This window comes from Narcine bancroftii, chromosome 1 (genome assembly GCF_036971445.1).
Source record: "Narcine bancroftii isolate sNarBan1 chromosome 1, sNarBan1.hap1, whole genome shotgun sequence".
In the NCBI taxonomy this organism is placed as follows: domain Eukaryota; kingdom Metazoa; phylum Chordata; class Chondrichthyes; order Torpediniformes; family Narcinidae; genus Narcine; species Narcine bancroftii.
Genome location: NC_091469.1, coordinates 385,731,967 through 385,756,205, shown reverse-complemented (window position 1 = coordinate 385,756,205; position 24,239 = coordinate 385,731,967). Strand labels below are relative to the sequence as shown.

Below are 24,239 nucleotides of genomic sequence, written 5' to 3'. Positions count from 1 at the left end.
TAAACAGATTAGGAATCTATTCCCTGGAGCATAGAAGAATGAGGGGAATTTGATAGAGGTATACAAAGTTATGATTGATATAGATAGAGCAAATGCAAGTAGACTTTTTCCACTTTGGTTAGGTGAGATACAAACCAGAGGATGTAGGTTAAGCAAGAAAGGGAAGAATTTTAGGGGGAACATTACGGGAATTTCTTTGTACAGGAATGGTGGGAGTTTGCACTGTGCTGCCAAATGAACTGGTGAATTTGGGCTCAGTTTTCACATTTAGAAAAAAAATTTGGACAGGTACATGGATGAAAGGAGTATGGAAGGATATGAAAGGGTACAGGTCAGTGGTACTAGGCAGAATAATAGTTTGGCACAGACTAAAAGGGCTGAAGGGCCTGTTTACTGTGCTGTCATGTTCTAAGGTCCCATTCTCTGGCAGCTTGTTGTATATTCTTATCACTTCACCTGCAAAAACATGCCCCTTCAGTTCCCTTTTAAATTTAAATTTAGACACACAGCACAGTAACAGGCCCTTTCAGCCCATGAGTCCTTGCAGCCCAATTACACCCAATTGCCCAATTACACCCAATTAACATGCAACTCCTGGTACTTTTTTTCAAAATGGTGGGAGGAACCCTAAGCCCCCAGGGAAAAGCCTTGCAGACTTGGGAAGAACTTATAATTCCTTAAAGACAGCATGGGATTTGAATATCACCACCCCCCCTCCCCCCCCCCCCCACCATATGAACCTCAGAAAATGTTGTACATAGAATGAATATATGTAGTTTTCACAAGTTTATGAACAGCAAGCTCTTGTTAATAACACAAAAATAACAAGTTAAAATTCAAGAAAATAAATTGCTTTTGCTTTTGAAAGCAATTTAACTAGAATATCTCCACACAAAGTAACATTTGCATAAAGAAAAAAAATCAGCATGTTGTTTAACTTCTCAGTTCTTCCTTTATACTCACATTTTACAACTGATCAAATGATCTAAGTTTGAATTTCCCATATCTATTTTATTTCACCTCTTCTCATGATTGCTCTGTGTAATTTAGTCCCAAGAAATTAATTGTTCAAAATGACAATAAAGATTTCTGCAATTATTTTATTCAAATGTAAAATGAGCTGCAATAGATATAATGATCAAAATAAAAATTAAAATGTAAAGTTTAACAAATTTGTTCTAAGGTTAAATCTGCGAGCCCAGAATTTAAAACTATTATTAATAGAATATATCCAGATTGTATTAAATTTACCCTAGGTCTGCGTGTGCATATTAGATAATATAATTTGCTAAACAGGTCATGCTTTCTTTCAGTATTACTTACCCAATAAAGCTGCCCAGTGTAGAGGAGTTCGAAATAAATTATCATAAGATGTAATATTGCATCCTTCGTATAAGGTCAAAACATCAACAACAGCTTCATTTCCCTCAGCAACCGCAAAGTGCAATGGTGTTCGCCCTTCATAATCCTGCCAGTTCAGTAGTGATTCAGTTGGAGCAGCCTCCTATCAGTTGGACAGAAAAATCAGCATGTTGTAATATGCAATATCAAATTGCTCAATAAAGAATAAAAAGTTCAAAAAATTAGAACCCATTGCCTCAAAAGATTTAGTTCACAATCCTCAGTCACAAATGACAACCAAAAGTTTACATTATGATTTTACAAAACAGAATATGGACATGGACATCACAGGGGGGGGGGTTCAAATCAACAAGCCGGAAAAGTATGTTGGTGTAAAGAATAAAGAATAGATTATTAAAATTCCTCAGCTCAGTCCAAAAGACTATTAAAGCTATTAAACTTTAATTTTGTGAGTAAAATTGACCAGAAAAGATGCATGTTACCTGAATGTTTTCATTTATTAAACACTTCCTTTGTTGAAATATCAAGCACTGCATTCAAAAGGACATTTTAATTTAAAATGAGTCAATCCATTCCAATGGTATAACTATCACTTTCTATTCCAAAAACAATTTCTGAGTTTCAATGCCAGTAAGGTAGAAAGTCCAACATTGATTTTCCATGAGTCCTCTGTTTTTACATGAGGCTTCAAGTGTAATTTCAAGCATTGTTTATGCCTCAAAAGTAACGTCAGAAACAACCTACCCCAGAAAGTGTTAAGTGATGAGCTGTCTCTGCAAAATATAACATATTAATAGCACTGTATGTTCAGGGGGGAAAAGAGAAACAAAATTGGAGTTAATTCTCTTCTGCTAAATATCTGGATGGTCTGTATTCTCCATAAAATGAAAAGTTTTCATTCACATGATGAAATTCCTTGAATTGAAACTGAACTAAAAATAAATCCAGTATCATTTAATTCCACTTGTTTCATTCTTCCAAGCACAAATTGGCTTTAGTTATTTATAAATTGATGTTGTGATCATATCTTATCACTTACAATCTCATAAAACCACAGCTGGAATCTCTTAAGTTATAAGAGGAGCATTTAAATCAATATGCTTACCAGAATGCATTTCACTGTGTGAATAGCTGTGGTGTCTTTGTTACTGGCAGCCCAATGAAGTGGAATTTTGCCTTCAATGTCAGGAATGCCAATGTTAGAATCATGTTTTATCAGCAGCTTTACATGCTCTGGATGATTGTAGTAGGCACTCCAGTGTAGTGCTGTTTGCTATAAAAGTTAATAAAGCAAAACATACTATTTTAATATTTTGCGATGATAACAATAGAGTTATTTCCCAAGAGAAGCATGTTAGCTTTCTATCATGTGCAATTACTAAAGACCTGGTGCTCCTTTACAGGAGAGATTTAAAATGCAGGAAATCAACTCATTTCATGCATTTCCCAGTAAAACAAAAAAAGATCTGGATGCAAGTTAATTATCCAAGAAATATGTATACAGTGGATATGGCTAAATTGAGTAAGAGAACTGAACAACGTTAATGTTATTCAGAATTAGGAAGATTTTCATAATCATTGGTGATGAGGAAAAATTCTCTTAACCAACATGATGCTTGTGGTTTTCTTTGATTCCACAATGAATATTCTACTGATGCTCTAATGTAAAATTAATTGTCTTGATTGTGCTTTCCTTATTAAAGATTTTACACTTAAAATATCTAAATTAAATCTGACAATTTATGATATTTATCTCAGTATCTTTAGACTGCGGCTTTAGCTTAGAATACTAATCTCTGAAGTGAATACAATTGATTTTGCATCACCCTTTACACAGCTGGCAGTATCAAGAGAAAAATATGGCTATATCAAAATATTATGCAAAAGATCATTTGCTTTAAATATACTTTAGACAATGTTATTATTAATAGGCTGATTCTAACACACAGGAAATAAATACAGAAAAATCCCTGTTATCCAGAATTCAAGAAACCAGCAACCTTAAGCAACTGCCAGAAGGAAAAATAGCGGAAAATAAACAGGTAAAAAATATGGAAGTTTAAAATTAGTGGACTTCACCATGAGCTCTCCATTCAAGCAACATGCAGTCTCAAGCAACTGGAAAACCTGCTTATCTAGCATCTTCCAATCCCAGTAGGTGGCGGATACCAGGGTGTCACATTTGTGGCCCGAAATGTGAAGTTAATAAAACATTAAACACAAGTTTTATCAGGTAAACTTCTCAGTGGCTTTTTATTTTCCCGTTTCCTTTGTTCTCCTGCTTGTGTTCTTATCTCTCTCTCTCTCATACCACGTAATTTCCGGTACATCTCATACATATTCATTATCATGACATCCCTCCTTTAATCAGAAATAAACTTTACCTTCACTTACCAATATCCCTTGGAAACCTACAAACATTGTAACTAATGGTAATACTATAACTCAACTACATAAAGTTTACTTCCTACAGCATTCATACATGCACTTTATGATATAAGATTAAAATACTGTCCCAAAGTTCTTATTAAAACTATGGCACAAAGTCTTCGTATCGTTTTGGCACTTTCCGGTTTCGTTTCGGCCTGCCTGCGATATTGTCATCACTTCTCGGTTGTTCACTCTCAGTGTCGGACATACTGCTCGCCACGGCTTCGGGTGTTTCTGGCGCTCTAGTCACTTCATCAGGAGTGCTGGTAACTGCCTCTGGAACATCATCAGGTCTCTCAGTTTCAGCATCTCGTATTGGCCTTTCAACCTCTTCGCTCGATGTATCTCTGGACTGGTACCTTTTTACACCTGAGACATTTCTCTTATACAGGACTCCAGTCGGAGACTTGACTGTCACCATACTGCCACTTCTGGATACGACAGTATAGGGTTGATGGTAATAAGGTGTGTCTAGCTTACCACCAGTTTCATGCCTCACTAGAACATTATCTCCTGGCATGATGTCTGAGTACTTGGCTCCACGTTTCGAATCTGTGTACAGCTTTGCTGCACCTTTCTTTTCAGCATCGTGGTCCCTCATCTCCTGGTCGTCTCGGATTTCCTTTATTTCTGGCATTTTTGTGTGGATTTTTCTCCCAAAAAATGCTTCTGCAGGACTTTTTCCAGTAGTTGCATGAGGCGTTGCTCGATAGACAGCCACATAAGATAGCAATGCTTCTCGCCAATTTTGTCCTTCTGCGTGTACAATCCTCAATCGTTTTTCAATGGACTGATTTTGCCTCTCTACTTCTCCGTTGGCTTGCGGCCATTTTGGAGTTACTTTATGATGGTGGATACCTGTGGTCCTTATGTATTCTGCAAATGTCTCTGAAATGAATTGTGGACCATTGTCAGAGTATAATGTAACAGGTAATCCATCACTTGCAAATATCTCTGCTAAAGCTTGTATTGTTTTTTTCAGTGGTTGTGGACTTCAACACCACGTACTCATAGTATCTGCTGTAGTAATCTATCACTACCGTAATTGATTCACCCGTCGGTAAAGGTCCAAGAAAATCAACAGCTACGTCGATCCATGATCCTGTCGGGAGTTGCGTACTCCAGATCGGTTCTGGCGGATTACTCTTACTTGTGATTTGACATCCATGACAAGTTTTAACAAATTTCTCTGCGTCTTTATCACAACCTGGCCACCATACCTTGGTTCTGAGGTTTTGCTTGGTACCAACCATACCTAGGTGTCCTTCATGCGCTAAGGATACAATCTTTGGTCTCAATCTTTGCGGTACCACCAATCTGCAACCTCTTAATACACACTGTCCGATGCAACAAAGTTCGTCTCTAATGGGAATGTAAGCCTTGTGAGTACACTTGTCCCATTGTCCACTCTGTATGCATTCTCTTACTTCCATGAGTTCTGGATCACGTTCGAATTCTCTCTCGACTTCCTTCGTAGTCACAGCTTTCGGTGTCGCCTGAATAGCTACGAAGCGTACAAAGCTCTCTGTTTCTGTTCCCAATTCTGACTTGGATTGTGGACCTCCATCCTTCACCAATCAGGACAGCGGATCTGCAATGTTTGCTTTCCCTGCAATGTGGATTACTTTATATTTGTAGGGTTGTAGTCTGAGTACCCATCTCTCTATTCTGGCACATGGTTTGGATCTAGGTGCATAGATCACCTCTAATGGCTTATGATCTGTGATGAGTTCAAATTCAATGCCGTATAAATATGCATGTAACCTCTCACAGGCCCATATAAGTCCGAGTGTTTCTTTCTCTGTCTGAGAGTATCTTCTTTCCACATCTGATAACGATCTGCTGGCATAGGCAATGATTCGTGGTCCTCCATCATGCATCTGGACCAACACGGCTCCTAAACCAACCGGGCTGGCATCCGCCATGACTTTGGTTGATGCCGCCGGATCGTAATATCCAAGAGTTTTTGCATCTGTCAGGCTTTGCTTCAGCGCTGTGAACGCTTTCTTCTGCTCAGATCCAAAATGAAATGGTACACCTTTCCTGGTTAGTTTCCTTAGTGGTTCTGCCACTGTAGCGAAATTAGGAATGAACTTTGCACAAAAATTGACCAATCCCAGGAAACTCCTCACCTCTGTTGCGTTCTGAGGTGCACGTGCCTCTGCAATAGCTTTCACCTTGGCCTCTGCAGGGTTTAGTCCTTCCCGTGTAAGTCTGTGTCCCATGAAGTCCATTTCTGACACACCGAACTGGCACTTGTTTCCATTCATGGTAAGGCCTGCCTCCTGTAGTCTAGATAGTACACGCCTCAACCGTTTGTCATGCTCTTCCTTCGTTGGTCCATGGACTATGATGTCGTCAGAAATGTTGGCAACTCCAGGAATGCCTTGAATCACTCGATGGATTTCATACTGGTAGATCTCCGAAGCTGCATTAATTCCAAATGATAGTCTCTTGTAACGATACAATCCACAGTGAGTCACAAATGTTGTTACATCTCGGGAACCTGGATCCAGCTCTAATTGATGATAGCCCCACTTCAGATCAATTTTTGAGAATACCTTGCTGGTAGTTAGTTCTTGAAGTATTTCCTCCACTGTTGGTATAGGGTGTCGTTCTCGAACTATAGCTTCATTGGCCATTCTCATGTCAACACATAGTCTTATGTCACCCTTGTTAGGTAAAAACATCATGAGCTGGGAATGTAGAAGGAGTCACCCAGTGCTGGGCCGTAACAAGATGCAGTTGTGACCTTGTACTCTCAAGATAAGAGTGGGGATGACAAATTGATGTGCAGGAAACTAGCAGAGAAGGATAGCAACAGTTTATTCATTGGACAATGTCATGGTATGATAATTTACTAAGTACGTATCCTAAGGTATATAAAAAACACCACTTGCTGATAACGGCAGAATGCGCCTTCTCCAACTAACACTGTTAGTTGCAAGTGTTACAATCCGGCAATAAAGAACAAAGAACCTTGATTTCGACTCAGTCTGGTGTTTGACTCACTCATTCATGAACAAAGCAGACCTAACACCCTTTGGTTTGGGCACAATCACTACGGGACTGACCCATTGTGTCGAATGTCCCACCGGTTCAATAATGTCTTGTTCGATCAATTCTTTAATTTTGGCTTCGACTTTCCCACGAAGTCCAAACGGAGTTCGGCGCATTGGTTGTGCCTTGGGTTTGACCGTTTCATCTACCGCTAGCTTCAATTGTCGACCTTTCAGCTTTCCTACTCCTTGGAAGACTGCGGGGAATTCTTGCTTCATATCCTCATATGACTGAATTGAATTGACACAAGCTCCAATATGAAGTATTGCCAGGTCTTGCGCTCTACTCAGCAATGGTTCTCCCCTCTCTTCTATGACCATAAACTCTGCTTCGGTGTACTTATCTCCAGCTTCAACAGTTGCAGTAAAACATCCAATGGTCTGCAATGGCTTGGTTGCTGTGTATGGATACAGTTTCTTGGAACACTTCTTTGAGGTACAGATGATCTTTTTCCTTTTCAACTTCTCCCATAAATGTCGATCAATCACATTACTGTCACTGCCTGAGTCTACAATGACCTGCACTGTCACTCCACCAATGATTACTGGGACCTTCTCATGATGTCCTTCATTCAACGTAAATTGGTAACAACTCTGTCCCTCCTGGGTATCATCATCGTCACCGTCTATCTGGCGAATGGTATCTTTCTTTCCAGGATACTTTCCTTTCCCCCAGGCTTTGCCTTTGGAAGTTGTACTCTTCCTCTTCTGATCTGCATTGGACTTGCTTTTGCACTTCTTTGCAAAATGGTCCTTACCTCCACACTTTCTGCAAACTTTGCCTTTGGCCAGGCAATATGGGTCTTTTCCAAAGTGACCTTGGTTTCCACATCGATAACACTCCACGTCCTGTGTCGACGTATATCTTGGCTGGTTATGGCGATGTGAGAGCCTCTTAAGTTGCTGGCTTGAGTTGTCTTTCAGGGTCATGGTATTAAATTGCCCTTCAACAGCCTCTAATGCAGCAGCAATGGTTAAAGCATCGGTGAGTTCCAACTCACTCCCTCTTTCCAGTAGACGTCTTCTGAGTTTATCTGATGTACAGTGCTGTACGACTTGATCCAATAATTGGTTGTCCAAATCCGCTGGCATGTAATTGCATCCAACAGCTAGCTGGCGTAGTCTCGTCACGTACTGAGCAATTGTCTGGCCATCTTCTTGTCTCGTTCTCCGAAACAAATGGCGTTGAAATGTAGCATTCGGTGTCACTACATAGTGTGCATTTAATGCATCTACCGCTTTCCGGTACTCATCCTTTCTTCCAGTATTCAAAAGTGTCTTAAATGTTTCCCGAACTGTGGGACCAGCAGTGAAAAGAAGTAATGCCCTCCTCTGCACTTTTTGTTCAACTGTACCGGTATCTAGAAATAGGCCACGACTGTCGGCGTAGGATTCAAATTCTTCCAGCCATGCCTTCCACTTCACACTTACAGTGCTTGCATCACCCGTTGGGTCAAAATGAGCAATTCCACTATGTGTTAGAAAGTCACCGTCTGCCCCAGCCATGAGGAAATATTCCAGCCCCAAAAGTACTGAGACAAGAGAAAATTCTTATCACCTTGAAGTTGTCTGTAATCCTTTGTAATCTTGTTTAGTCTTTAATTTTCTTCAAGCTTCTTTCATCCTCGTCGCCAATGTCACATTTGTGGCCCGAAATGTGAAGTTAATAAAACATTAAACACAAGTTTTATCAGGTAAACTTCTCAGTGGCTTTTTATTTTCCCGTTTCCTTTGTTCTCCTGCTTGTGTTCTTATCTCTCTCTCTCATACCACGTGATTTCCGGTACATCTCATACATATTCATTATCATGACACAGGGGTTTTACTGTATTTGGTAGGCCCTGCTTATCATTCAATCATATTTGCATTAAATGTAGCAATATTGGTTTCATCTGTTTATAAATTCACGCCTATATAATTCAGTTTATCGTGGATGAAACTATATCATACTGCAATAGATATGAATCAGAAACTGAGTGTTGTAATCTATTAAATGTTGACCATTGGAGCCCAATTTCTATTCAATTCAGACAAAAGTCTCCTTGATTTGATGTTTAAACGGATTCTTGGTGAAATTACTTCAGGATTATATGACATAATTCCTTGTAAGCATGGACACATAACTACAAAACTCTTCTTAATTCTTTTCATGTCGTGACCAGGCAAGGGATTTTACAAAGTAAATAGTAAAAAAAGAATGTCTATCAAATTATGGTGCGAGAGCTAATGCAAGTTCCAACTGAAAAAAAAGAGTACTGTGTGCAGTTTTGGATACCTACCTCTGGAAAAGGTCTCAATAAGATTGAAAAAGTGCAGAAAAAATATGCAACCTCAACAAGCATTAGTCTGTTCTACAATAACCTTACATTCACCAAGGTCTCCCTCCCCGGTGAACAGGAAGAAAAGTATTACCTCTCCCATCTCCTCTGCCTCCAGGCAGATGTTTCCCCCTTCATCCCCGAGTAGTCCTCCCCTCATTCTAGTCAACCCCCTGTTCTTCACTAATGTGTAGAATGCCTTAAGTTTTTCTTAATCCTACCTGCCAAAGCCTTCCTCTGTCCACTGCGAACTCCCCAAAGTCCCTTCTTCAATATCTTCCGAGCTACCTTACAATTCTCAAGATCTCTGCCAGATTTTTGCTTCCTTCTTCCTTTTGACTCACTGTTCCAGCTCTCTTGGTTCCTTTACCCTATCATCTTTTCCATCTCAGTGGGGCAAATCTATTCAGAACCCCATGCAGGTGAGCCCTTAACAATATCAAAATTTCTTCTTTACATTTCCCTGAGAACATCCATCCCCAAATTTACACTCTCAAGTTCCTGCCTAATAGCATCATTCTTAATTCTTTCCCAATTAATCACTCTCCCATTTTGACTGCTTCTATCTTTGTACATAACTATGTTAAAAGTTTAGGGAGTTGTAGTCACTACCGCTGAGAAGCTCACCCACCGAGAGGTCTGTTTACTAATTACATTCATTTTTCAGTACTACAACCAGTAAGGTCTCTCCTCTTGTCAGCTTGTTCAAGACGATAACACTGCCCCATTTAATCTTTTACACTTAGGAGGTGCCAGTCAATGTTTGGGAAGTTGAAGTCACCCATGACAAGATCCATTTTTTTTTGCACCTTTCCAAAATCTGTACTTATCTGGTCCTCAGTGACAAAGGCTATTGAGGGGCCTATTGAATATTCTCAATAGAATGATTGCCCCTTTCCTGCTTCTGATTTCCACTCTCATTAACTCAGCAGGAAATCTCTCCACGGTGTCCTCCTCTTCTCCATCTGTGATGCTATCCCTGATTAGCAATGCCACCTCCCCTTTTACCTTGCAAGCAGCCAATCCTGTCCTTGCGACAATCAAGTCTCTGTAATGGCCACCACATCATCATTCCATGAACTGATCCATGATCCAAGTTTTATGTTCTTATTCTTAATCTCACATTAAAGTAAACACATTTCAAACCATCCAACTGACTGAATTTATGCCTTATCCATGGCCTGTCCTATCACACGGGGCATGGTAGGTGTTGGGTCAGTCAGCAACTCATTATACAGTGTTAGATGCAGAGGTGATGTGAAAACAAATGACAAAACACTGATTTGCTTAAAAAAAAATTAAACAGAATCATTGTGCAATCAACAGAATGGTAATCAAGTCAAGTCAAATCAAACCAAGTTTATTCTCATCTGATTGCACAAGTACAACCTAGTGAAACAATGTTCTCCGGTCCTTGATGCAAAACATACAGACACACAAACATAGCGCACATACAGATAGATATTCAATACATATGCAAGACAAGTATTCATATATACAAATAAATAAATAGATATTGGTTCTTGAACATGAGAGTCTTGATGTGAGTGTGAGCAGTTCTTTTGGTCGTTCAACATTCTCATTGCCTATGGGAAGAAGCTGTGTCCACATCAAGGTGCTGTTGGCTCTTATACTCATGTATCACTTTCCCGACAGGAGCAGCTGAAATATGCTGTGTATAGGGTGGAAGGGGTTCTCAATTATTTTCAGACAACGATTCAGGTAAATCACATCAATGGAGGAGGGAGACTTCAGTAATCCTCTCTGCCACTTTTATGGTCCTCTGGATTGACCTCCGATCCATTTTTCTGCAGCAACCATACCATAGTGTGATGAAGCCGACCAGGATGCTCTCAATAGAGCTCCCATAGAAGGTTGACATAATGGTGGCCAGTAGCTTTGCCTGCTTCAGTCTTCTCAGTAAGTGCAGTCGCTGTTGCGCCTTCTTGACAAGTGAAGAAATGTTGAGTGTCTTTGATAGGTCACTAGTTAAGTGAACTCCAAGGAAATTGGTGTTCTCCACTCTCTCCTACACAGTTGTTGATATGTTCTGGAGGGTGGTCATTCTTAGTCCTCCTGAAGTCCATGATCATCTCCTTCGTCTTGTCCACACTGAGACTCAGGTTGTTACTCTCGCACCATTTAACGAGATTTTCCACCTCTTCTCCATAGTGCAACTCGTTGCTGATGAGGCCAACTACTGTTATGCCATCTGTGCACTTGACATTGTTGGAGCTGGTTCTGGCAATCGGTCATGGTCTAGTAAAGTGAACAGGAGCAGGCTGAATACACAGCCCTGAGGTATGCTCGTGCTCAGCGTGACGCTACCGACCCGGACGTATTGTGGCCTTTCCTTTAGGAAGACCAGGATCCAGTAACAGAGAGGGGTGCTGAGTCCCAGTGAAGCTTTTCCACCAGCCTCTAGAGAATGATTGTACTAAACACCAAGCTGAATTCAATGAGCATCAGCCTGGCTTATGAGGCATTGTTCTCCAGGTGGGCCTAGACAGAGAGAAGCAACAAAGCTATGGTATCATCTGCAGGACAGTTTCTTCTATAGGGGAATTGAAATGAGTCCAGCGTCTCTGGAAGGTGCCCTTTGATGTGTTCCATCACCAGATGCACAAAGCATTTTGTAATGGTGGAGGTCAGTGCCACAGGACAGTAGTCATTGAGGCCTGTTATTGTCGCTGGATGATGGTGGCTGTCTTGAACCCTGCGGGAATGGACTACTGTAGTGAGATGTTGAAGATGTTCAAGACCTCCATAAATTGGTCTGCGCAGTCTTCAGTATCACATTCAGGTATGCTGTTTGGTCCTGCCTCCTTGCGTGGATTCACCTTGGATAGGGTTCTCCTCACTTTGGACGCGGCTGTGCAGGGGAATATGGACCTTTCTTCGGCATCATCTTGTTCTTCTCATTAAAACGTGCATAGTGTAGCAGTGGCTGCACTGCTCCTGCAATAACACACACAACCAGACGGGTTGAGCTCAGCGAGCAGACTAGTTTATTGTAGGCTGCTGGGCTGCACTGATACTCCCAGCCCGGACCTGGCTGAGAACCGTGCTGGAGGGCGCTGATGTCACCTGGACGTCACGTGGTCCCCCAGCGCGGGTTTCTGAGCCCCCAGCTCAGAAACCCCTGACGGCTCCATTTTGGCCGGCTGCCCCGCCGTGTGGCTTACAAGTGGGGCCAGTTCGCCTGCCTTGTAGATGTTCAGTCTGTCAGGAAAAGGGCATCATTGTCCTTAACTCACAAGGTTGACCTGTGCTTCGCTATAGTCTTGATCCCTTGCCACATGCACTTCATGTCGCCAGTGTCACACAGCTGTCTGTCAATTTTCTGTGCATATCTCTGTTTTGCCTTTCAGACTGCACTGGAGAATTCAGCCCTGGCTGAACCTAGTGCCATCCTGTCCCATCCTGAAGGCAGCTTCACGAGCTCTGAGAAGTGCCCAGACCTCTGCATCCAACCATGGTTCCTGGTTAGCTCTGGTTATGAAGCATTTGATTTTGATGACATCAAGTAATAATTTGCTTTTAATTAAGAAGCAATAAGAGCAATAATTTGCGAAGGTTGTACATGGAGTTCTGTGTACTGTTCTGGTTGCCCATTTACAGGAAGGGTGTGGAGGCATGGAAAAGATACTGCCTGGATTAGACAAACCTGGGTTATTTTCTCTGAAGTATCAGAGATAAAGGGAGTCATGACACAAGTTTATGAAATTATGAGAGGCACTGATGGGTAGACAGAATGTTTCCCTACAGTAACATTTCAAATATTAGAGCAGCCATTCTCAATGGGGGCCGTACGGCTCCCCTGGGCACCACAGCAAATTTCAGATGGCGCCTCGGACTGAAATCATATAACCATATAACCACTTACAGCACAGATCAGGCCAGTTCGGCCCTACTAGTCCATGCCGTAACAAATCCCCACCCTCCTAGTCCCACTGACCAGCACCCGGTCCATACCCCTCCAGTCCTCTCCTCTCCATGTAACTATCCAGTCTATCCTTAAATATAACCAATGATCCCGCCTCAACCACGTCTGTCGGAAACTCATTCCACATCCCTACCACCCTTTGTGTAAAGAAATTTCCCCTCATGTTCCCCTTATAATTTTCCCCCTTCAATCTTAAACCATGCCCTCTAGTTTGAATGTCCCCCACTCTTAATTGAAAAAGCCTATCCACGTTTACTCTGTCTGTCCCTTTTAAAATCTTAAACACCTCTATCAAGTCCCCTCTCAATCTTCTACGCTCCAGAGAAAAAAGCCCCAGTCTGTACAACCTTTCCCTGTAACTCAAACCTTGAAATCCTGTCAACATTCTCGTGAACCTTCTCTGCACTCTATTTTGTTTATATCTTTCCTATAATTTGGAGACCAAAACTGTACACAGTACTCCAAATTTGGCCTCACCAATGCCAAATTTCATCATAACCTCCCTACTCTTGAATTCAATACTTTGATTTATGAAGGCCAACATTCCAAATGCCTTCTTCACCACACCATCTACCTGAGTATCAGCCTTGAGGGTACTATTTACCATAACTCCTAAATCCCTTTGTTGCTCTGCACATCTCAATAGCCTACCATTTAATGCATATGACCTATTTAGATTTGCTTATTTTTATGTAGTAGGTAAAAGAGAATTACAGAAGAAACCAAATAAATTTGACTGCTTCAGATGCAAGGAGACCAATAAACTTAGAGCAGATTCCCAAGGGGGCCATGGCGAAAAAAAAGGTTTGAAAATGGCTGTATTAGGGTTACGGTGAGGGAAAAGATTAAAGGAATTGTGTGGGTTATGTTTGTTTTCAAGATTCCTTCATTATCATGTATATAATACATAACATTTGTTAACAGTAAAGGCATCATTACCCAGTGACCTCAGCACCAAGAGAAACAAGTGTCTCTTCATAGATAGTACATGTTCAGAAAGCTGCTCTGTAATCTCTGCAGCTGCATGATCTCTTGTTCATTCTAGAGGTGAATTCGAGCTCCTAGATCCAAACCTTTGATACAATTACAAAACTATTAACTTTTTGGAAGCCTTGCTCGCCATTGGCACCTTCATGAATTCTTGCCCCGTGAGCTAATTTCCAGCAATCTGGTGTGAGTCCTTTGGCTTCCAAGCCCCTTGCTGGTCCTCTGCCCTGATCACCTTCCAAATATGATCCTTCTCCTTCTCAGCGGAAGATGTTCTCCTCCTCTAGTGCCCTGCACTCTGGTGTCTGCTGATTCATCAGAGCCCGCATCCCTCGTTGTCTGCTGTCAAGCTTGGTGCCACCATTTTGTGTATAGACGTCTGTGGGTTCGCCAATTTAAAAAAAGAACACCACTGGGCTCCTTCAACAGGCCACTTAAAACCTGTACAGGACTGCTGGGATAATGACCAGGTAGCAGGAACCTGTGGAAGAGCACTGTGTCTCTGGTCTGTGCCAAAAGCAGTGTTATCGTTTCAACAGTGCCACCATTTTTTTGTTTATCCAGGGAGTTGTCAGTGGCTGGAATAGGTTTCCAGGGGTAGTGGCGCAGGTATCAAATAGTAGCTTTTAAAATCTTCCTGGCTACACACATGAAAATGTAGGGAAAAAAGGGATATGGATCATGCAAGCACAAGAGATTTCACATGTTCCACACAGACATTGTGGGCTGAATGGGCTGTTCTGGTCCTTACTGTTCTATGATCTTGTTCTCTAAAATACGTTTATCCTGCGAGTTACCATGGCCAAAAACTAGAGTAGCTATAAACAGGATGTTGTTACAAGAGCATACCAGAAGTTTGGAATCCTTGAAGTTATGAAATGAGTAAGGAACCCACTTCCTAACTTCCCATAGTCTGTCCACCATCAAGAAGGCTCAAGTCAGTGTGTCAATGAATACTCTTCACTTGCCTGGATGAATGAAGCTTCAGCAAAATTTAAGATGCTCAACACCATTCAGGGCATAGCATTTCACTTGAATGGCAACCAAAGCACAGTCATTTATTCACAGGATACACTGCAGCAACTCACCAAAACCTCTTAAAATGCACCCCAGTGCTTTCCAAACCAATGATTTCTAATAGCTGGAAGGTCAAGGGCAACAAAAACATGGGACTATCACCTCCTGAGAAGTTGATCTGCAAGCCACAGACTATCCTGACTTGATAGCATTTTGCCATTCTTTGATGTCTTGAGCCAAAACCTTGGAACTCTCTCCTTAACAGCAGGGCAGATAGAGCAATGAATTTTAGCAATTCCAATACATTAAAGAATTGTAGCAGTTAAAAAAGGCAGTTCACCAGCACCTTCTCAAAAACAATTGAGGATGAACAACTAAATGCTGGCTCACCTGTAAATCCCTCGAATACACAGAATAGTCTGAACTTAGCAGTTAAAATTAAATTTTACATGTAACAAACATTATCATCATATTTTCTGTACCTTGTTTCTGTCTTGGGTGTCCACTTCTCCTGGGGCCATACATTTAAGCAGCAAAGCCAAACACTTAGGATTTTTGTGCCGAGTGGCTAAATGAAGTGGAGTCATCTCCTCGAGATCCTTCTGCATCCAATTTGCACGCCGCCCAAGCAACAACTTCATGAACCGATAATTTCCCTGGCCAAATGGAAAGATTTTCTTCTTTGAAATAAACTCCCTTTACTTTAAAAATAACTATATTTTTTCTCATAATAAATTAAGAAATACAACAAATGTATAATTAGTAAATGGTTGACAAATATAATTAAAGAACTTAAATGGAAAAGAGAACCTAAATCAGAAAGATAAAGATTTCAATTTAATTTTTAATCTGCTTAGAAGCCATCATGTGCCCCTCAGTGGGTGCAATTTGCTTGTCATTAAGTACGGCAACAAATCAATGAACCAATAAAACTTCTGACACTGAAAATCAAAACATTTCTCCTTTACGAGTTAGATCTGATACAGCAAATAATGTACAGATTCTGGTTAGATATGAAGCTACCTCCACAGCCAACTACCTCCTCTACCCCAGATACAGCAGTAGACCAGGACATATTGCAAATTAAACATTAGAAGATGAACTGATACAACAATTTCCAATCTTCCTTCTTCCAACTAGATACTGTATTTGGATTTCAGGAAACATCCTGAGTATTGATTAGCCTATATGTAAAATATTGGTCAACTGAGGGGGGGGGGTCACTGATGTCACAACTAATCTCTGGCTCGCTTTCTACAATTAGTTTGGTTCATACGTGAAATCAGTATTTGCCCTTTTTGCAAGTTCATCGAAGCAGGTAGAAGTGGCAAGAAGAATTTTCTCTTTTCTGATCTTCTATTTTCAGTTAATGAAATTATAATATTTATCTACCCATAGAGGCTGAATAATTACAGAATTTTATACTTAAGTAGAAAGCTTTCTTCATCACTGTCAAGACCACAAGACATCAGAGCAAAAGTAGGTCAATCGACCCATCAGGTCTGCTCCACCATTCTATCATGACCCTAACCCTAACCCCAATGATCTTGCTTCCAAGCTGCCTATAGCAAATTCCAGACTCACAACCCTCTGGCTAAGGAAATTTATTTTAAAATGACACACTTTTCTCCTGACATTTTGCCCTTTTGGCCAGACTCCCTTACTATATCCAGGCCTTTCAACACTTGAAATATCTGTATGAGGTTCCCCCCTCCCCCCATCCTTCTGTACTCTTAACAGATACAGTCCAAAGGCCACCAAACATTCCTCATATGCCAACCCTTCAGTTTCTGGTATCATTCTAGTAAGTCTTCGTTGAACCCTCTCCAATGCCAGCACATCTTTTCTTAAATAAGATATCCAAAACTGTGCACAGTACTCCAGGTGAGGCCTCACTGTCCCCATAAATTTCCTTTGAACTTACCCTGAACTCTCTACACCTTAGTATCTTAGAGGCTCCGGATATGGAAATCCCAACCTTTGTTATATAATGACAGAAAGAGGGTGGTCTTCCAAATCCAGATTAAGATCCGCACAATGGGACATCTGATAGAGCCTCTTCCTCACCAGTGACCTTCGTTCAATCATGATCTTGTATGCCGTATGAATAGAGTTTGTATGTTCTCCTGTAAGTACATCTAAATGTTCCAGTTTCCTCCCACTTCTCAAAGATGTGTGTGTTGGTAGGTTAATTGGTCATTGTGTGAAAGTCTGATAATTACAATGAATTCATGGTCATACACCAAAAATTTTACTTGCTGCAGCTGAACAGGTAAAAATCTCCCAAAGGACCTACAAACCTACCCGTGATGATAATAGTGCCATTGCTACTGGGCCCACACAGGTTCCATGTTCACTGCAAATGAGAAGAATGATCCAGGAATCTAACATGAAGACAATTGTTGGCTAGTCGCCATTCTTCCCCTTTAAAATGTTTCATCTCACAATCCTGGTACTAGGCAGGCAACATGAGTTGACTGAGTTTTTCAGGTAACAAATATGGTTGATGGATAGGGCAGTGGAAGTTATCTGTTTGGACTTCAGAAAGGCATCTGACAAGGTTCCTCATAGTACACTGTTTCAGAAGGTGCAGATGCAGGGATCCCTGGTGAGTTGATAGAGGCCTACGACCATTGGTGTTCAGCAGAGATTGGTGTTGAGACCCTTGTTGTTTGTGATCTATATAAATGACGTATGGAAAAGTGAATGGTTTACATGATACAAAGATTGGTGGAATGACATAGTGTAGAGGGTTATAATGAAAACAAACAGGATATAGATCAGTTACAGATTTTGGCAGAAAAATGGCAAATTAGACTTTCAGAGGTTAAATGTAACAGAAATATGTAAAGTTAAAGGCAGGACTCTTCAACGCATTGATGTGTGGGTGGAAAAAAAAATTGTGTGTTCAGGTCCATAACTCCTTGCAAGTGGTCGTGCAAGTAGATAGGATGGTAAAGAAGTTGCAAGGTATACTTGGCTTTATTAGGCCATCATTGAGTATAAAAGTAAGGAGATCATGTTGTAGCTATATAAAACTTTGGTAAACCTGCAATTGGAATACTGTTTCACAATTCTGATTACCCCATTACAGGAAGGATGTGGAGGCTTTGGAAAGGGTATAGAAAAGGTTTACCTGGTATGGAGTCTTGTTTATGGGTTGTTTTATCTGGAACATAAAAAGCTGAGGGGCAACTTGATGGAGGCATACAAAATCATGAGAGATAATGAAAGGGTGGACACTCAGAATCTTCTCCCCAGGGATTCACACATGAGAGGACACATGCTTAAGGTGAAGGGGAAGAAGTATTTGGGAGATGTGCAGAACAAATATTTTAGAAAAAGAATGGTTGGTGTCTGGAACAGGCTGCCAGGAGTTTTGGTGAAAGTAGATACAATAATAGCATTTAAGAGGCTTTAGATAGACACATGAATATGAAAGGGACTGGAGGAATATCTATTAGGTGATTTTTAGTTTGATTTGGTCATCAAGTTCAGCACTGATACATGAGCTGAAAAGGATGAACCAGTCCTGTACTTCCCAGAATCACATCAGAACATCAGGTTTGCGACTATATTTATAGAATCCACAAAAAATACCTTTCTCTTCATATTCTGCACCCTCATGGTGCTATAGCCTTAGCACAGGCTGCACTTCTTGGAGAAATCCTTTCCCATCAGAACTGTATCTTAGATAGAGATCAAGATAGAAGGCGGAAACAGAGCAACCAGATGGATTATGGAAATTTAACCATTTAACCATGCAAGAAGATTGGCTGACCACTTTGCCAAGCACTGTGCTCTATCAGTAGCTCCAAGCTGAAACAATAGGCTGCCAGCTATTTTAATTGCCCTCACATGTCTCCCCTCATCTATTAACAGTGAAGCTGAACATAAATTTGAGGAACAAAATACTAAATTCCTCCTGGACAGCCTTAAATCCAATGGCATGAAAATTTTCCAATTTTAGGTAACCTCCAGCCTTATCAAGTTCTATTGTTTTCATTTCTCATTCTCACATTTCTCTCCAACATCTCCTTCGCTATATGCCTTTCCACCTCCCCCACCTTCTTCTGACCAGCATTCTGTTACCACCAAACCCTTCCTCTATTCACGCTTTATATCTCATCTCCATACTTTAGTCTCAATATATGTCCAACCCCCCTCTCCCCCAGTCGTTCCAGCATCTCTCTTATTCACTCAAGATCCCAACATCTGCAATTTCTGTGTTTTTTCTAGTGACATGAAATGCTTGTTTGAAATTATTAACATTGAAGTCATCGATTTGTTTCATCACTTCAAAAAATTGAGCATCATGAGCACAGTATGCAGTGATTTCTCAAGGTAAAGTTAGTTTATTTTGGATGCCCGGTGGTGAATAATTTATCTTATTCAAGTTGCCTACAAATTATCAGTCACTTGAAGAAATTAAAACAATATTTCATCGGCAGTCACCGAATAATTCCTGTACCTGATCCATATCCTGAGGTAATAGCTGCCAATCAGTCAAAACCATTCTGACTTTTATTTTTGAACAGTCTTGACATCTTCTGTTATAGTCATTTTGACAGGAATTTATCAAACTTCTTAAATATCAGGTTTTCTTTACCATGCTTTTTTGATGAAAAGGTTTCCTCTTAAATGACTAAATACCTGACCAGTGTCCTGGAACAGTGATGCCTATAAATGCCAAGCAATGAAAACTGACAAATACATTATTCAATGAAAAGATTGCCATCTGGATCAAGCTTTTTCCCTTATTTTGTTATCTAAATCACCATGACTACATCATGACTGGTTACAATTTAATAGATTTATACAGGCATGAATAGATCTTGATCTTCACTTTATCCTGGGCACAATTATCTCTCTCTCTCTCTCTCTGTACTGCTATTAAAATTTCACCTTATTAAATTATCACCTCAGTGTTACAAAGTACATTACAATGTACTGTCTAAACTGCACATTAATTTCATAATGTATGAAAAAGGGCAAGTCACATACATCTTTGATTATAGTTTTCTTTTAAAAAAAATCTGAATATTTAATAGCCTTCTAAAATAATTGCAATCCTTTGTATAATGGTAATAATAAAATCAGTCTTTAAACTGTGGAGGGTTTCAACTACTTTCAGGCTGCCCACTAGTAGAAACATATTTCACTCTAATTAAGTGCTAGAAATCACATACTGAAAATGTAGAAATGCATGGGGTAATTTTGCCAGCTCCCTTGTGCAGTTTGCATAAAAAAAGTTCATACAATTCATACAATGATTTGAACAAAGAAATGCTCGAGGAATTCAGCAGGTCAGACAGCATCGATGAATAGTAATGTTCAGTTGTAGTCAAAAATGTTCTCCCTATGGATATTGTCTGACTTGCTAAGTTCCTTCAGCATTTCTTTGTTTCCTTAAGATTTCAGCATCTGCAGCTTTTGTGCTTTTCCAGCAATGATTTGTTCACTTAAGAAGATCAGTTTTTTTCCCCAAATCAGGTTATTTCAGTAGTCCCATGCAGTAGCTGAGAAGTGCTGTTTCAATCATGACTACCTCACTGAAAGGGGAGATGCCTGCTGACTTCAATCACTGCTGGAAATCACTGCACAGATTGCTGAAACCAGACATGGCTTTGTATAAACTGATAGAAGAAGTAGAAATGAAGAAAAAGGTCCTACATATTTAGGGTACTATTGCCATTCAGGATAGCGACCAAGCAGCAAAAGGAATGTTGCTATAGAGATGAACAGAAATACCATAGCTACTGGTACTTAAATATTTGGCACAACTTGTTTACTGGCCTTTCCTTTTGCCTATTTTCTCAGTCTTTTCTTGATTTAGTAATTACCTTTATTTTAGAGTAGACTGATTTTGAACCTGAGGTGTGTACTTGTCCTTCTACCATACCATGATTATGACTCCAAAAAGAGTCCTTAACTACAAGATCACTTAATTATCCAACCTTACTGCACACAACTAAATCTAAAATAGCCTGTCCCTGGGTAGATTCTGAAATGTATTGGTTTAAGAAACAATCCCTGATGTATTCCATAAATTCGTATTCCATGGTACCCTTATCAGTTTGATTAATCCTATCAAGAGGTAGATTAAAATCATCTATGATAATTGCTATTCCCTTCTTACTTACCTTTAATATTTCACCATTTATACTTTGGGCCATCAAGATAATTTGATTACAAGTTTGTTGTCATATACAGTACATTGTTCAATGTGGATATGCAACAAAATTATTGGTGCAGCTGAATAAGTACTTTGTACAAAAATAATACAAAAATAGATACTAAATATTCACAGTGCAAATAAAGTGGCTTTGCAATAGAGCAGATTGCCCTTTTGGTGGTGTTGGAGTACTTCCGGATTAGTGGAACAAGGGAAGGTTAAAGAGCTTGTTAGCTGTTGGAAAGAAACTGTCCTTGAACCTAGAGGTGCTGGTTTTCAGGCTTCTGTACTTTCTGATCATAGGTAGCAATAAGATTATTATCAGTGTGGTGGAGGTCCTTCATGACGCGAAGCAATACCTCACACAGATGCATTCAATAGACGAGAGGTCAAAGCATGTGATAGACCTGGCTATGTTTGCTATCTTCTGGAGTATTCTGCATTGCTGGGCAGTTGAATTCCCAAACTAGGCTGTAATACAACCAGTCAATACTTTTCACAGGGCACCTGTAGAGGTTTGACAGACTATTTTGGGCTGAACACCTTGAGGAATGACAAACCATTGCCACTCATCTTCTTTTCCATGCTGTTTCTTAAATCATCCAAACAGATCTTACATTGCATTATTCACCATTGCATTGATATCTTCCTTAAGTCTTTTCCTTTTTTCCTCTTCATTTTTAAGATCAAACAATGTGGAATGCTGAAATCCCAGCACTGGTTGCTCCGCAACCAAGTCTCTATAATAGCTATTAAAACAAATGTATTTGTTTCTGTTTGTCCCTTTAACTCATCTATCTTGTTACAAATGCAACATGTATTTTGATAGTCCTGACCTTTGACTTCTTATAATTATTTAATTTCTATGGATTCACTTTCTACTGTATACAGTAAAATCCCCATTATCCAGAATTTAAACAACTAGAAATGCAAACAACCAGCAAAAAAATCTAGGAAATAAATAAATAGAATTCAAATAAATAAGACTGGGCAGACGGACCCCGCGGGGAGCAGAGACTTTGTTGGACACATACAGGTTTGACTCACTGAACTAGCAAAACCCCTCAATGTGCACACATTCTTTTCACTTTGTGCCTTTTGCATGGAGGTGAACTGGGTTGTCAGGACAAGGGGTGCTGAGGGCATGACCAGGACATTTACATCGGGTTGCCAGCGCAAGGAAGGCGGTGGAATGAACCTAGGGCCAGACCAGGACACTGGAGTCGGAACCAGCGGGGATAGGATATGGAGGAGGAAGAGTGATGAATGCTGAGACTTTGTTGTCAAGGTTCAATTTTAGACCCGCAAAATAAGACAACCCTGATTTTAAGGTGACATTTTAAAGTTTGGATCATCCTATACACTAGAATATGCGGTAATTAAAAATATACAAGTTTAAAATTGGCATGGTTAATTATGACAGTGTCATGGTTAGTGCAAAGCTGTTACAGCACTACCAACTGGGGTTCAAATTTAAATTTTGTAAGTTACGGGAATTACCTGATTAAGGTGAACTTTACATAATTAAAGACTACAATACTGATTTTTTTTCAAATTACTTTACATTTTGCACTGTCTTTTGTTTTTTAAATGATGTATTCTTAATGCAGGTGTATTAGTTAAGCACTGGTTTCAGTCAACCGGAAAATTCACATATTGGACATCTCTGTAGGTGTTGGATCATGGGGATTTGACTGTATTTTGCATATATTTTCTGCTTTTTTTCTGTAATATCTTGCTTGTCATTTTTCCCTCACTTACCTGTACCACTAATCTCTCATTCCTTCTTGATTACTAAATTTCACAACAATGGAATCCTGCCCAATTCTAATCAGTTTATGTGATCTGACCGGGCAATGGACTCATTAGATGAAGGCCATCCTAAAGGAACAACTCTTCTTTTGCCAGAACTGGCGCAATGCCCTCTGAATTGAAAGTCAATTCTTGCACATCTACACTTAATTTATTTACCTTCTGCTGGTTTGTTTTCAGTTCAAGTAATAAGCTGGTGATTATCACCCATGTGGCACCGTTTTTGAGATTTTCCCAAGTTTCTCATTATCTGTCAACAAACTATCCTTCCCAGTCCGACCAATGTCATTCGTGCCTGCAAGAACCATGACAACTGATCCTCTTCCTCCTACTTCAAGTTCTTTTCCAGCTCAGAAGAGAAGGCTGCAATAGAGGGCCAAGTTGGAAGCAAGTTTAAAAGGATTGGTGAGACTTAGCCATGGTCAGAAGGAAATCAGTGGAACACGACCCAGTTCTTATCGAGGGCTCAGTCATGGAGAGAGTCAAGAACTTCAAATTCCTGGGTGTCAACATTTCCGAGGATCTGTCCTGGAGCCTCCATGTTGATGCAATCACAAAGAAAGCTCGCCAGTGGTTATACTTCATGAGGTGTCTGAGGAGATTCTGTATGTCACCGAAAACTTCTACAGGTGTACTATGGAGAACATTCTGGCAGGTTGCATCACTGCCTGGAATGGAGGCACCAACTCTCAGGACAACAACATCAAAGGCTTCACTCCTTCTACATCTACATGAGTTGGTGTCTTAAAAAAGCAGCCTCTATCCTCAAAGACCCCTCACCACCCAGGTCATGCCCTTTTCACTCTGCTACCTTTGGGGAAAAAGGTACAGGAGCCTAAAGACGAGAACTCAATGGCACAGGGACAGCTTCTTCCCCGCTGCCGATACCTGAATAATCAATGAACCAAAGACTGCCTTACTTTTCGTGCACTTCTATTTTTTTTAATATATAGTAAAGTTGCAAGATAGTTACAATTTGAATGTTTGCACTTGATACTGCCACAAAACACCAAATTTCATGACTTGTTTTTGACAATAAATTCTGATTCTGATGGTCATAGTTCTATTCCTGTTAACAGTTCTTCAAATGTGGTCATATGAAAAAACAGTCTCTGCTAATTAGTTAAGAGATT

General features: G+C 40.3%; 1 protein-coding gene across 10 annotated transcripts in view; it reads right to left on the bottom strand.

The window, feature by feature from the left end:
* Nucleotides 1–24,239, bottom strand: part of invs (inversin) — a 313,548-nt gene that overhangs the window by 166,037 nt on the left and 123,272 nt on the right. For all 10 annotated transcript variants that reach the window (XR_011349882.1, XM_069913577.1, XM_069913576.1 and 7 more), the window contains 3 exons: nt 15,602–15,775; nt 2,468–2,635; nt 1,324–1,504 (listed from right to left, as the gene is read on the bottom strand). Coding sequence is in view for 9 of the 10 variants with exons in the window: in XM_069913577.1 (XP_069769678.1) it covers nt 1,324–1,504; nt 2,468–2,635; nt 15,602–15,775 (523 nt within the window). In the remaining variant the exon portion in view is untranslated. The remainder of the gene's footprint in view (nt 1–1,323; nt 1,505–2,467; nt 2,636–15,601; nt 15,776–24,239) is intronic.